This window comes from Ochotona princeps, chromosome 12, assembly GCF_030435755.1.
Source record: "Ochotona princeps isolate mOchPri1 chromosome 12, mOchPri1.hap1, whole genome shotgun sequence".
In the NCBI taxonomy this organism is placed as follows: domain Eukaryota; kingdom Metazoa; phylum Chordata; class Mammalia; order Lagomorpha; family Ochotonidae; genus Ochotona; species Ochotona princeps.
In genome coordinates, this window is record NC_080843.1 from 1,356,413 (window position 1) to 1,369,580 (window position 13,168).

Below are 13,168 nucleotides of genomic sequence, written 5' to 3' on the forward strand. Positions count from 1 at the left end.
CAGGGGTCACAAGGACACAATGCGTGTGTGTGAGAGACGGGCGTTTACCAGTGCACACGACTGGGCCCTGCCGAGGGACAGGACCGCAGACAGTACTGCTACCCGCCTGTACCCCGCCATGGGGTGCCAGGGCGTGAGCTGCCTGCAGAAAGCCTGCGGCTGTGGGGCCGGGGACAGTGTGGCTAGCTGTGGCTGGCAGGATGCTGCAGGGAGGCCCAGTGTCATTGCGGCGGCAGCTCCGGGGTAGCTGTGCTGCCGTTTCTTTGGTAGCATTTTTTAAGGCAGTAACAATAAATGACTTCTTGGGTTGGCATGTGAGGTAATGAGTTCGGAAGAAGCACCACAGGCCCGGCGGGGGCGGCTCTGGCCGCGGCTGGCTCACAGGTTCTTCATGCACACCTGGCAGCGGCTGATGTGTGTCCGGATGAGGCCGGCCTTGAGCGTGTCGGCTGAGGGGGAGCCCTGGAAGCTGCGCTCAGGGATGGTGGTGAGCCAGAAGCTGTACTTGTTGGCATAGTAGTGGCAGGTGCCGCGTCCGCCGTTGCACTCGATGAAGGGCGTGGCCCGGAAGTCCTCCAGACAGCTGCCCGGTGACACTAGCGACTGGCCGCCACCCTCATCTCCGGCTGCTGTGTGCTGCAGGGAGGGAAGGAAGGGAGGGTTAAGAGGCCGCCCCGACTTGGGGCTCTTTCTCTTCCACCAGGAGTGGGCTCTGCACCCGCGTGGGAGACCTAGGTGAAGCTCTCGGCTTCCGTCTGGCCCTCGCGGCCGTCTGGGAAGTGAACAAGCTGATGGAAGGTGTCTGCTCAGTAGGAACAACAGTGCAGGCCAGCACGTGTGGCCACGTCGAGAACCAGCGTCACCAGGGCCCCCAGCGGGTCTGCTGTCAGGCCATCTACACGCGAGTGCTGTGCGACAAATTCTGCTTCTTGTCCGGCTCAGGTCAGCACTGAGGCTGCCGGCTGGGACACTGGGCTGGTGTCTCGGGGACCCTGCAGACTTTATTAGTGTCTCCTGAGGTGGACGGTAGCCCACCCGGCCCTGCTAGGAGATGCTGCCCGAGGGAGCCCGGGGAAGCAGCTGGGTAGAGGCTGGGTAGAGGCTGGGCCTGGGTGTGCTGCTCCATATGATACACACGTACACAGGCAGTCACACGCTGGGACAGGTGTGCACACACAGGGCAGGCAGGTGTGCCTGCTCTCACCTGCTGTGCGCCTGCAGGGCACTTCCTCTGCTCCTGGAGGTCAAGGTGCCCTGGTGCCATCAGCCCCTTCCGTGTCCTCCCTGCGCCTTCAGAGGCGCACAGGCACGGGCCTCAGCCGAGGGGAGCTGTGCGGCTCCAGTGGAGATGTGACAGGCATCTCAACTGGTATGGCACCACCTACCATGAGGAAGGAGTAGCCAATCCACAGGCTCCGCCAGCCGGCCGGGCAGTGGGGGATGGACACGTCCTGGCTGTGCACGGCGATGGCCACGGCGGGGGCCTCGCACACGGAGCAGCGGCTGATGTAGGGCCTGATTTCCTCCTCGGCCACGGGCATCATGGGCAGTGGCGCCGTGGTGGACAGCCAGTAGGACTTGTCGTTGCGGCTGGCGTAGTAGCAGATGTCACCGGGGTTACAGTAGAGGAAGGGCATGGTGCTGAAGCGTGCCAAGCAGGAGCCCGCCAGCCCTGTGGGAGAGGGTGCGTGAGGCCACGGCCCGGACGGCGGCCAGCCCTGTGGGAGAGGGTGCGTGAGGCCATGGCCCTGGTGACAGGCCGGAGCGCCGGGCGCTCCAAACCAGGGCTTGCCTAGGGGGCTGCAGGAGCGGTATCTTCACAGAGCAGCTCCTGCATCAGGGAGAAGTCTTCACAGCTCCCAGCCTCTCAGAGCAGCCTGGACGAGGCCCTGCACTTGCCCCTGCCATGGTCCAGCTGGCTGCTGGGATCACCCAGGACCCCAGGGTTGACGGCTCAGCCCTCTCCACACTGGGTGCCCGGGGTGTGGGGCGGGCGGCTCCCTCTCCTCACTCCCCAGCCGCCCACCCCGGGGCTGTGTGCGTCCCTCCGGGAGCCCTACCCAGGTCCTGGTTGTGCGCCTTCTCCTGACCCTCGAAGTACAGCAGGCTGTAGCCACTCCACAGCTTGTTCATGCCCGTGGGGCACATGGGCTCCTGGTCCGTCTGGCTGTGCTTCACCAGCAGGTAGCCGATGCTGACGCTGCGGCCAGGCATGCCTGGCAGCCCGGGGCTCCCTGGCCGGCCAGGCTCCCCTGGTGCCGAGAAAGCAACCCATGAGTGCAGGGTCACAGGTGCACACGGGCAGCTCATGGCTCTCCTAGAACTGGGGGTCTCAGCCCCACCCCTGGCTCTGACCTCGGCCACATGCCTCTGCAGGGCATGCCCACACCAAGCTCAGCACCCAGGAGGCTCCCTGGAGGGCCAATGACCGTAGCCGCCCAGGACTCGGACCCGAGGCCAGCTGCATGACTTCCCAGGTTGGGAATCTGTCTTCACGGCTGCTTGTCCCCAACGCTCTCTGGGGGCGACCCTTCTCCTTCCCTATCTTGGTCTCCTACTGGGAGGGGACACTACGCTGGATGCATGGACACCTTGGAGGTGGGACTGCGGGTGCAGTACAGGGTCTGTGGCCCACATACCCTACAGGACTGGGGCAGGTGTGGTGTGGGGCAGCTCTGTCACTGGCACGGGGGTGGCACAGCTCAGGGTCAGGGCATTAAGCATGGCCTCTGGCTGCATTGGAGCCCACACCCAGGCCCCCATTGGAGCTCAGGATGCTATGAACAAATTTCAGCTTTTCCCACACATTCACGGGTCACTCACCTTCTTGGCCGACAGGCCCCGGGTGCCCCATTGGCCCTTGGTCGCCCCGGATGCCTGGCACAGCAGACACACCGCCTCTGCCTTGGGGCCCGGCCTTCCCTGGAGCCCCCCGGAGACCTGTGAGTGGGCAGGGGGTGTGAGTGACAGGTTGGCACCACACCCATTATCCCCCCCCATTGGTGTTTCGTAGCAGATGAGAACAGAGGCAGTCTACCTGGTTCTCCAGGAGGTCCTTGGGGCCCCATCTCTCCCTGTGCCCCAGGAGGACCTCTCCTCCCCTGGGGGCCCACGGGCCCGTGCTGGACAGCAACTCTCTGGGGGAGTCCCACGATGCCAGGGGACCCCACAGGACCAGGGGCACCTGGGAGAGGGGAGAGAGGGGAGCCTGGTAAATCCAGTGAACATGTTTCCTGCCCTACAGAGATGCCCCAGCTCTCTACCTCCCAGAGCCCTGCTCCACCAGCAGCAGCTCCCCTTCCCCTCCCAGCCCCATCACACCCTCAGCAGCTCCCCCTCCTTCCTCCGCTGCAGCAGCTCCCCTGCCTCTTCCCCTGCAGCAGGTCCCAGCCCCATCACCCCTTTAGCAGTTCCCCTCCCCCTCCCAGCCCCATCACACCCTCAGCAGCTCCTGGTCGCTCCCTCCTGGGGATGGTCCCAGCTGAAGGCCCCTGGTGAGGCTCCCCCTGGCAGCGAGGGGAGCAGAGGCCACTTACCAGGGAATCCCTGGTCTCCCTTAGGGCCTTTGGGGCCTCGGTCACCAGCAGCTCCGGTGGCTCCAGTGTTACCCATGAATCCCTGCTCTCCCCTGGGTCCTGCAGCACAGGACGGGCGTGGGAGGGGGAGATGTGGATGTCAGGAGGACATGGGGTCTCCCACCCGACCTCTGCCTGCACTGCCTGCCCCTCCCACACCACTGCTACCCACCTTTCTCCCCCGGGAGGCCGAACACGCCGGGCAGGCCCTGGAGCCCTGGGTCACCGACCCAGCCCTTGCTCCCAGGAATTCCTGCAGTTCCTGGGCTGCCGTCCTCTCCTTTGCTTCCGGGAAGAGCGGCGGGCCCGGGCGGGCCTGGTAAGCCTGGGTACCCTGAGCAACCAGAGACTGGGTGAGGCAGGGTCCGGGGGTGGGGGTGGGGGGCAGGGGAGGGACAGCCAGGGTCTCTGGCAAGCTGGCAACTGCAGGCGGCTTGGGCCATTCAGCCAGCACCCCAGCACCCCATCCCACCCCGTGATAAAGCGGAGACCCTGGCCCCTAGCAAGAGGCAGACCAGAGCTGCTGTGGCGAGTCTGGATGCGGTACGGGATGTGTCGAGCGAGCAAGATGCCCGTGCTGAGGCCTGCGTCCTGCTTACCTTGTGGGCCGAATATCCCTGCCGCGCCCTTGTCGCCAGGCAGTCCCGAGATGTTGGAGGGCGGTGTGATGCCAGGGAAGCCCTGCAGCCCTGGGCTCCCAGCTGGGCCCCGCTCCCCTGGGAGGTGGGGAAGTGGAAGAAGCCTTACTTCAGATGCCAGCAGGCGGCTCTGCAAACCTGTACCCTCACCTGGCCCGGGACCCTGAGCCATGGAGCCAGCCCCCGTGGACGGGGGGCTGGATGGGCTGGCTGTGGCAGCCACAAGTTCAGAAGCAGACTTTGGGGACACAGATTGGCCGGGCTGGCCCAGCTCAGAGGTGTTCACATGCTCCTGGCAGAATGCTGGGTATGGGAGACCCATGCCGTGCGTGGCGCTGGCTGCTGGAGACATGATCTACCTGTGGCTGCCTCACCTGGCACTCCCTGCTCCCCTTTGTGTCCGGGGACTCCCACAGGGCCTGGGAGTGTGTTGGGCTCTCCGGGGTCACCCCTGTCTCCGGTGGGGCCTGGGAACCCGGGATCTCCGTGGATGTCGGCACCTGTAGGAGGTGAAGCAACAGCGATGGCAAAGGCTTCCCAATGGGCCAAGTCCATTTTCCCACGTGGAAAGATCACTTGGTGTAGCCCAGCTCTGCGTCATGGAGTGTGAGACTTGGGAGGGACCCCAGATGGTCCGAGTGCGTGGGTGCGTGGGCTGGGATCCTGCGCCACGGCTCCTGATCCTTGGGCTTAGTGAAAAGCACCCCCCCCATTCAGTCAGCAGGTGCACAAAGCCGTCTGTGGAAACAGGATTGTGTGATGCGATTCCCTCTCCCTGCCCAGTGCTGCTGCAGCCAGAGGGAGAACCACAACATGGCAGGAACACGTGTGAACACATGACAACCGCAACAGAACATGGCAGTGGTATGTACACAGTGCATGTGCATGGAAGCATGAGTGTAAATGCACAGCAAATGTCACTGGAATACACAAATGTATGTTGTGTGTACATGTGTGAATGTATGTTGTGTACATGTGTGAACGTCTATATGCGTGTGTAACCACATCTATGCTCTCACTGAACACAGACAACTCCCACTTGTTGAAAACAATAGTGGACAACAATAAAAGCTGCTTCCAACAAAAGGCAAAAGCGATGATTCCCTCTGTCCGTGGCCCCTGTCCTTTGGACAGTCTCCCCCAAGACCAGGAGACAAGGACATGAAGGGGTATAAATGGCAACAGAGGCCATGGGGCTCCTGTGCCGGGTTTGCGACATCCTGAGGGCATGCAGGCAAGAGGGCGGGTTCCAGCCAGGCATGGAGGAGCCTGTCCCCCGCGTTGGACAGGGCTCAGGGCCTGGGCCCACCCCCTGCTCCCAGGAAGACGGCAGTGGGACGCCTGTTACACCTGTGGGAGACCCGACAGCCACTGGCCCGGCCCCAGCTGGTGTGGCTGTGCGGGGATTCAGAGTGAACTAGTGAACGGTTCTCACTCTGCTTTTTAAACAATTATTTATTTGACAGGCAGAGTTAGAAACAGAGAGTCTATCTCCTGGTTCACTGTCCAAATGGCCATGACAGCTGGAGCAGGGAGCCAGGGGCCCGAGGACCAGAGCCTGCCACAGTACTGGCCCCTTGTGCCTTTTTAAATACGTGAGTGAGCCAATGTTGTCCTTCACAATAGCTTATGAAAGTTGGGGAAAAAAGCTGTTAGAGATGTCATGTTCTCCCTGTGGGACGTCTGTGGCCCACCCCTGCTGGGGACACACCCGTGGCCTGGCCTATGTGGACTGTGGTGCCCTGTGCCGCTGTGGGAGGGGTTTGGGTGTGGTCGGGGGTGGGGCCAGGCCCTTGGGGGAAGCGCTGGGGAGCCTGCAGTGCAGAGTCCTCTTGGGATGCAGCAGTGACCCCAGCCTGCAGGCCCTGGACCACCAGCCTGTGGTGTTTGCCACGGCAGCTTGCTGGGTGGGTGAGCTTGGGGGGGCCCTGCCACAGCCCAAAGTGCTGCAGGGAAAGCAAAATACTGCTCCTGCCCCCAGCCGGACCAGAGGAGGCCAGGTAGACAGAGTCTGAGCTGAGGGGCTGGGGGATGCCCCTCTGCAGCCTGCAGTCCACCAGGGGCCACCAAACCGTCTGCCATGAATTCCGAGGTACCTGGGGAGCCCTGGAGGCCCTTGGTGCCGGGCAAGCCGTGCAGTCCACCGATCCCTCGAAGCCCCGGGAAACCTGTGGGAAGTCACATGGTCATCTAGTGGCAAAGTGGGAGCCTCAGACAATGCTGCTCCTATGATGGGGCCGGCACCTGCCGCGTTCTGATCACCCTGCGCACAGGCCTGGCTCACTCCAGGGGCGAAGCAATCCTGATGCTGCCCAGAAAGCCTGGCAGCCCCACTTTCACAGATGCCCCCACCTGGCCTCAGGCCCTGGGCCGCGGAGCTGTCGTGGCGGTGAGCCCCTGGCTTGCACCCCAGGTCCCCGGCGGGATGACCAGTCCCTCTGTACTCACACTCGGCTCTTGCCTGGGGGGTGGGCACGACCCTGCTGACGAGGGTTCTTCCGAAAACCGCTGCAGCCAATGGCTTTGGAGCCTGCATATCCTGGCTGGTGTGAATGCCCCAGGCCTTGCGTGCCCAGAGGAGGCGGGCTCTAAAATGCCCTGGGAGGTCTGCATGCTGGGCAGGGTACCACTTCTTTGTGGACCGGCTTCTTGGACTATTTCCTCACTGCCCAGCGGCCCACTGTCCCGCCTCCGCCATCCCCGCAGTGGGCCGAGGAAGGCGTGGCCTCACCTGGCAAGCCCGGTCTCCCCGGCCAGCCTTGGTCTCCCTTGTCGCCGGGCCTTCCGATCTGCCCTGGATCGCCCTGTGGGCCCTGGAGCCCCGTGAGTCCTGGGAAGCCTGGGGAGTGGGAAGACGAACACCCTGAGAGCCTGCTGGGTTCCTGCTGGCTGTAGTGCCTGCCTGGTTGGGTGGGGAACCAGGCAGGGCCAGTTGTACACACGCCGCCTCAATCCCCAAGTTCACAACATGATCGGCCCAGCGTTGCCTATAGCCTTGTCCTAGCATCTTAACAGATGACCGGAGATGATCCACAGAGAAGGGCTCCCAGGTGAATGCAAACCAGGCACAGTTGGCTTTCTGTAGCCACTTGGGATCCACACGCCGGGCTGGACGACTGTCTGCACTCCCCGGGGGTCTCGGCACACCGGGTCTCACCTGTCTGGCCTTTGAGGCCGGGCGGCCCTTGGGCACCGGTCAGGCCTGTGATCCCAGGGAAGCCGACTTCACCTTCTGCTCCCTTCTCTCCGAAGAATCCCTTCACACCTGCAGGCACAGGGGGCGTCAGGCAGGGGCTGTGTGCTGCCCCGGCTCCTTCCTCCACCAGCCATCTACCCAACTGCCTGCCCCAAGGCTGGGCAGGGCGCTGTGTGGCCTCCAGCCTAGCACACAGCCTTGTGGTGCCTTCCACATGGCTGCCGTCACCTGCTTCCCAGAGTGTGTGCTGGCAGAGAGCAGGACTGGATCTGTGGACAGACCTAGGTCCTGGGACCCTGCATGCTGTAGGGGTCTGCACCTCCCCATCTCCAGGAGCAGACTGACATCTGTGGCCAGGCACAGCCACTCGGCAAACTCTGCTCAGGTTAGGCCAGGTGCCATGGCTGGGAGCTGATCGGCTGACCCGGCCAGCTGGGCCTTGCCCAGTGGTGCAGGCTCATGGCCGACAGAGGCATGTGAGTACCTGGTACTCCGGCCGTGCCCTGTTCACCCTTCAGGCCGGGGCTTCCTGGCAAGTCTATCGTGTCTCCCACGTCACCTGTGGCAAGAGTACAAGATGGTTAAGGGCAGCCCCCTGCAGTTGTTGCCCCTTTGGGGGCCAGGGGCTCAGGACCTGGCACCCCTCTGCTCCCGGTGGCACTCACCCAGGTCTCCAGTCTGGCCGACCTCGCCATACAGACCCGCTCTTCCTGGGGCGCCCTTGTCGCCCTGTGGGGAGGAGGCATGAGCCATTGAGAAGACGGTGGTGGTGGCAGGTGGGGGCGGGGGGCTAGCTGTTGGGGGTTGACATCTCTTCATGTATGTGTGCATTTGTGCATGGGCAGGGGCACCCCGAGAAGGACGGAACCCCCATTGGGCCACAGCCCACGCCACAGGGCTGCTCGCTGTGTTGACCCTCCACCCAAAGGGCCACGTGATTGCTGGCCCTCACATGTGCAGAGTCCTGTCCTGTGCTGGGCATGGCCTGCCGCACGACAAGCTCATGTGTGCCTGCTCCGCTCCTGGCTGGGCCACGCTCCAGTCAGGCACGAATCACCTGCTGTGGGCGCTGCCTGCTGTGCCCTTCCGTTCAGACTGGCTGACCACAAGACCTCTGCCCTGAGCTACACATCTGTGGAGGGATGGGAGGCAGGTGGCTGGACGACGAGGACCACCAGACACGGTGTGGGAGTGCAGGTTCCCAGGCAGGGGCCCACTGTGAACACCCGAGTGAGTCAGCCACAGGCTGAGAACCGTGAGCACTCAGTCCCCAACTGTGAGAGGAGGCGACCAAGGAGCAGGTGCAGAGCAGCACAGTGTGCCACGACCTTGGCCGTGCAGGCAGAGGGCTGTCCCAGGGTCGCTGGCCAGCCTTCAGTGGGTGCTCAGGTCTCTCCTGTTGGACGAGGTCACTAGGACCCGGCCAGCCCAGCCGTGAGTAAGGGCTGCTGGCCGCCATGCCTGCCAGTGCCCACAGCCTGGTGGATGGCCTCGCAGCGACTCCCTGCAGGGACCAGCGCAGTTGCAGTGGCCGGCTCTGAACCTGTGTGCCCAGCCCTGGCTGGTGGGCGTGGGGCCACGGCCCACTCGCCGACAGCAGAGAGGAGCCTCAGAACACGCTGAGAGTGACGCTCACCCGACTTCCTGTGAATCCTGGGAATCCGATGATGCCAGGGGGACCAGCCACCCCTGGGAACCCTGGTAAGCCCGGTATGCCGGGGACGCCGATGTCACCCTTGACTCCCTTGATGTGGCCGGGTCTCCCGGGCAGCCCCGGGATGCCTGCCAGCCCAGGGACCCCTGGCATTCCTTGGATACCTGTGGGAAGGCCCGGGAGTTTGGAGTTGGGAAGGGAGCGCAGCACCTGCCCCTGCAGTCATGATGTTCTGCAGAGGCGGGTGGCTTGGGCATCGAAGCCCCACTGAGCACTGTGTGTGTGGATCCCGGGGTGCAGGGAGATGGGCTTGGGGAGCCAGTGGCAGCGGGAAGGCCTCACCTTTCAAGCCCAGGTACCCTTTGAGTCCCATGGGTCCTTCGTCTCCTTTCTCCCCTTTGATATCTTTCATTCCTGGCAGGATGATGGGAGGGGGTCCTGGGGGGCCGGGGTCCCCTCGGCTGCCTGGGAGAGAACGGAGCAGAGTCACTGCCCTGACCACCCCATACTCCCTGGCCCTGGCCCTGAGCTATGGGGGCTGCGTGCACCATGCCCTCCGAAGCAGGGGCCGGGCAAGGCCCGATGGCTCCAGGGGGCAGCAGCCGCCAATGCCAGCCAGCTGGGTGACCGCGGCTCACTCATATACTGTGGCTCGGGGTACACGGTGTCAGCATGGGCGCTCAGGCTTGGCAAGACCAAACGGCATGATCCGGTGCCCAGGGTCAGATCGTGAGGTCATGCCAGCTTGAAGATGGGCTTTAAATGTCACTGTTTGACTTGGTCATGTGACATCTTGGCATCGACACCAAGATGATTCAAAAAAGCAACCTGAAGTGGGCATCTTGGAAGAACTGGTGCCCTGGCTTCCATTTCTTTTGCTAAAAATTCCAAAAAGCGCTCGCCCTTCAGCTCACGCCCTCCCCGCCCTGACACTGCTATGGTGCTGTCAATGTGTCACTGTCACAGCGGAGGGTCCCGGGTGAGTGGCCCTGTGGGTTCACCGCAACTGCTTGGAGAGCAGCGTCTCTCACACCAGGAACTGTGTTAACCACACACACACAAACACACATGTGTGTGCATGCAGGGTCACACACACACGTGTGCACGCACGGGCCTGGCGTCGGGCTTACCTTTGTCACCTGGCTCTCCAGCTGGGCCCTTCTCCCCAGTTCTTCCAAAAAATCCCGTCTCGCCTTTGATGCCTGGCAGCCCGGGTCTGCCTTTGAGCCCCAGCATACCTTGGAAGCCATCCATCCCTGGCGAGCCCCTCTCCCCTTTGGAACAAGAGATGGCAGGTGTTAACCAAATGACTGGGTGGGGTCTCAACTCATGCACTGCATGGGGTGGGATGGACGCCCCACGCTTAGGTGGGGTTAGAGGGGCAGCTGTTACAGAGGCTGCCCAGCCTCTCTTGGCAACATCCATCAACCAGCACTTGAGGGAGGTGGGCTACTCTTGAGTCTGCATCCATCATGCTGGGGGAGCCCTCCCTGGCCACAGGGACCTGTCAGACCCCAGGACAAGGTGGTGCTGGTGGTAGTGGCCCCTAGTACCTTTTGGCCCAGGGATGCCAGGCATGCCAACCATTCCTTTAAATCCAGGGCTTCCAGGCTGGCCTCGCTCGCCAGAATAGCCAGCGTCCCCTCGGTCCCCAGCGAGACCTTTCATGCCCACGGGCCCGGGCACACCTGTGTCACCCGGGTCTCCTCTCTCCCCAGGCAGACCTGTCACAGAAGGACACAAAGAAAGCCAAGTGGCGACAAGCACTTCTGGCGGGGAAGAAAGTGGAAGTGGCAGGGAGGACGTGTTTGCCCACAATGTCCCAGCACGCAGGGAGCCCCTCTGGCTGGCCTCGGGTGGGCCAGTGGCATGCGAGCCTGTGGTGGCTTCCTTCCAGCAGGGGAGAGGTGAGGGGATGGCTGCGGCATGGCTGCCAGGTGGGTTAGGACCCTGCCTGCCAGCTCAGCTGGCCCGGCCACCCCGCCCATCCTGGCCTCCTGCGCCCTCCTTGCCAACAGCAGCCGGCTGCTCCTGGCCTCCTGCGCCCTCCTTGCCAACAGCAGCCGGCTGCTCCTGGCCTCCTGCGCCCTCCTTGCCAACAGCAGCCGGCTGCTCCTGGCCTCCTGGACCCACTTCTTGACTCAGCCTTCATCCTGGTGGTCCATGTGGCTGGAGCTCCCCCAAGGGACTGCTCCCACCAAGCCAGCTGCGGGGGGGCTTCTGGCCTCTGCTCAGGCTGACCCCTGTCCTCGAAAGCCCCCACTCCTCTACCATGGCCACAGTGCCCCACCTGGAGCCTCTCCTCAGGAAAAAGGGACCTGACATGCTACCTTGTCCTGGCCACATGCAACATAGGTATGAACCTGACTGGGTAAAATCAAACACTGGGCAGCCTTAACTGGCCAAAACACACGGCGGCCCAGCAGGGCACTGTGTGGGTGCAACCCGCTCCACTGGGCAGCACAGTCCGTCGTCCTGGACCCAGCCCACAACACCTGCACTCCGACTTCCTTCCCGATCCACTGAACCGCGTCCCTTGGCCTCAGGGGATTCCCTGTGGGTCAGCTGGCTGCCAGTTGTGTCACCTCCCGGCATCTCTGCTCCACAGCCCACCCTGTGGCCCCGATACCCACATCCTTGCCTTTCCAGATGTGGGGAGTGCCTGCAGGAATCAGGCTTCGACCTACAACCCCCACATGACAACGGGCATACAGCATGAGCTGGCAGTTCAGGCTGTTCAATTTCTCTCTGCCCAAGTCTCATCCGCTGGACCCAATGCCAGGGTCTCCAGTGGAGGCAGAGCTGGTGTGCTGTAACACAAATGAGGCCCCTGTCCCTTCCTGTGTGCGTCAGGCTGCGGGTGAGGGGGTTGGGGTGGAGTCTTACCTTCAGGGCCTGGGGCCCCTGGGCGCCCAAAGGGTCCTGGCTGGCCAGTGGCTCCGGGGAACCCATGCTGTCCAGGAGGGCCCTGCCGTCCCTGCAGGCCCAAAGGTCCAGGGAGGCCAAGCTGTCCCTTGAGCCCTGGCATCCCGGGCATCCCCTGGCTTCCTGTAGGGATGGAGATAAGAGCCTTGAGACCAGCACCACACTGGAGGCCCGCACCCCACTTATCCCTGCCTTGGCCTACACTCGAAGCTGGAGAACCTGGAGACACATGGACAGGCTGGCTGACCCCTGGTGTAGGTCCCACCCCATAGCAGGTGGCTGACCCCTGGTGCAGGTCCCACCCCATAGCAGGTGGCTGACCCCTGGTGCAGGTCCCACCCCATAGCAGGTGGCTGACCCCTGGTGCAGGTCCCACCCCATAGCAGGTGGCCACCCCATAGCAGGTGTCTGACCCCTGGTGCAGGTCCCACCCCATAGCAGGTGGCTGACCCCTGGTACAGGTCCCACCCCATAGCAGGTGGCTGACCCCTGGTGCAGGTCCCACCCACCTTCTCCTCTTCCCTCACTCATGGGGTTGACACTGTATCCTAAGAGCCACTTAGCTTTTTCCAGGTGACATTGTCTTTTGGCTATTTTGCCATGTTTAAAAAATATTCTTTTGAAGCTGGTGGTGTACTGTGGTAAGGAGGTGGGGCTGCCACCTGCACAGACAGCGTGCCAGGTTTGAGTTCTGGCCGGCTGCTCCACTTCTGATCCAACTCTGTGCTAATGCAGCTGGGAAAGCAGTGGAGGACGGCCCAAGTCCTGCACCCATGTGGGAGACCCAGAGGAAGCTTCTGGCTTCAGCCTAGCCCAGTTCCAGCCACTGCATCCACCCTTACTCCAAGCTCTTAACATTCCTTATCCTAACTGCTAAGCACCGCAGGCCCTTCTCCCTTCACTCCGACAGCATGGTCTGCTGAGAACGTAGCTCACATGCAGACAGCAGGAGGCCTCGAGAAAGGCCTCAAGACCAGGCTGTGCTGGCGACAGGCGGTGAACACATCAGGGCATAACAACAACATGTAAACACACAGCAACATGTTACTACCATGCAACATGTTATAATGCATAGCAACGTGATTGCATAGTAATGTTACTGCACACAGTAACACTGTTACATAGCAACATGCTACATCATAGCAAAACACATGACTATAGCAACCTCCTCCAGCCACCC

At 62.6% G+C, this 13,168-nt stretch overlaps 1 protein-coding gene across 1 annotated transcript in view; it reads right to left on the reverse strand.

The window, feature by feature from the left end:
* Positions 1 to 256: 256 nt before the first annotated feature.
* Positions 257 to 13,168, reverse strand: part of COL4A2 (collagen type IV alpha 2 chain) — a 109,959-nt gene continuing 97,047 nt past the window's right edge. Inside the window, exons 30-48 of the mRNA XM_058671004.1 lie at positions 11,950 to 12,111; positions 10,617 to 10,787; positions 10,194 to 10,337; positions 9,406 to 9,528; positions 9,046 to 9,227; positions 8,075 to 8,138; positions 7,894 to 7,968; positions 7,371 to 7,478; positions 6,945 to 7,052; positions 6,310 to 6,381; positions 4,588 to 4,713; positions 4,175 to 4,291; positions 3,748 to 3,909; positions 3,537 to 3,635; positions 3,038 to 3,184; positions 2,824 to 2,940; positions 2,061 to 2,252; positions 1,386 to 1,672; positions 257 to 636 (exon numbers count right to left, since the gene is read on the reverse strand). Of these exons, the coding sequence (XP_058526987.1) occupies positions 379 to 636; positions 1,386 to 1,672; positions 2,061 to 2,252; positions 2,824 to 2,940; positions 3,038 to 3,184; positions 3,537 to 3,635; positions 3,748 to 3,909; positions 4,175 to 4,291; positions 4,588 to 4,713; positions 6,310 to 6,381; positions 6,945 to 7,052; positions 7,371 to 7,478; positions 7,894 to 7,968; positions 8,075 to 8,138; positions 9,046 to 9,227; positions 9,406 to 9,528; positions 10,194 to 10,337; positions 10,617 to 10,787; positions 11,950 to 12,111 (2,714 nt within the window). The 3' untranslated portion in view covers positions 257 to 378. The remainder of the gene's footprint in view (positions 637 to 1,385; positions 1,673 to 2,060; positions 2,253 to 2,823; positions 2,941 to 3,037; positions 3,185 to 3,536; positions 3,636 to 3,747; positions 3,910 to 4,174; positions 4,292 to 4,587; positions 4,714 to 6,309; positions 6,382 to 6,944; positions 7,053 to 7,370; positions 7,479 to 7,893; positions 7,969 to 8,074; positions 8,139 to 9,045; positions 9,228 to 9,405; positions 9,529 to 10,193; positions 10,338 to 10,616; positions 10,788 to 11,949; positions 12,112 to 13,168) is intronic.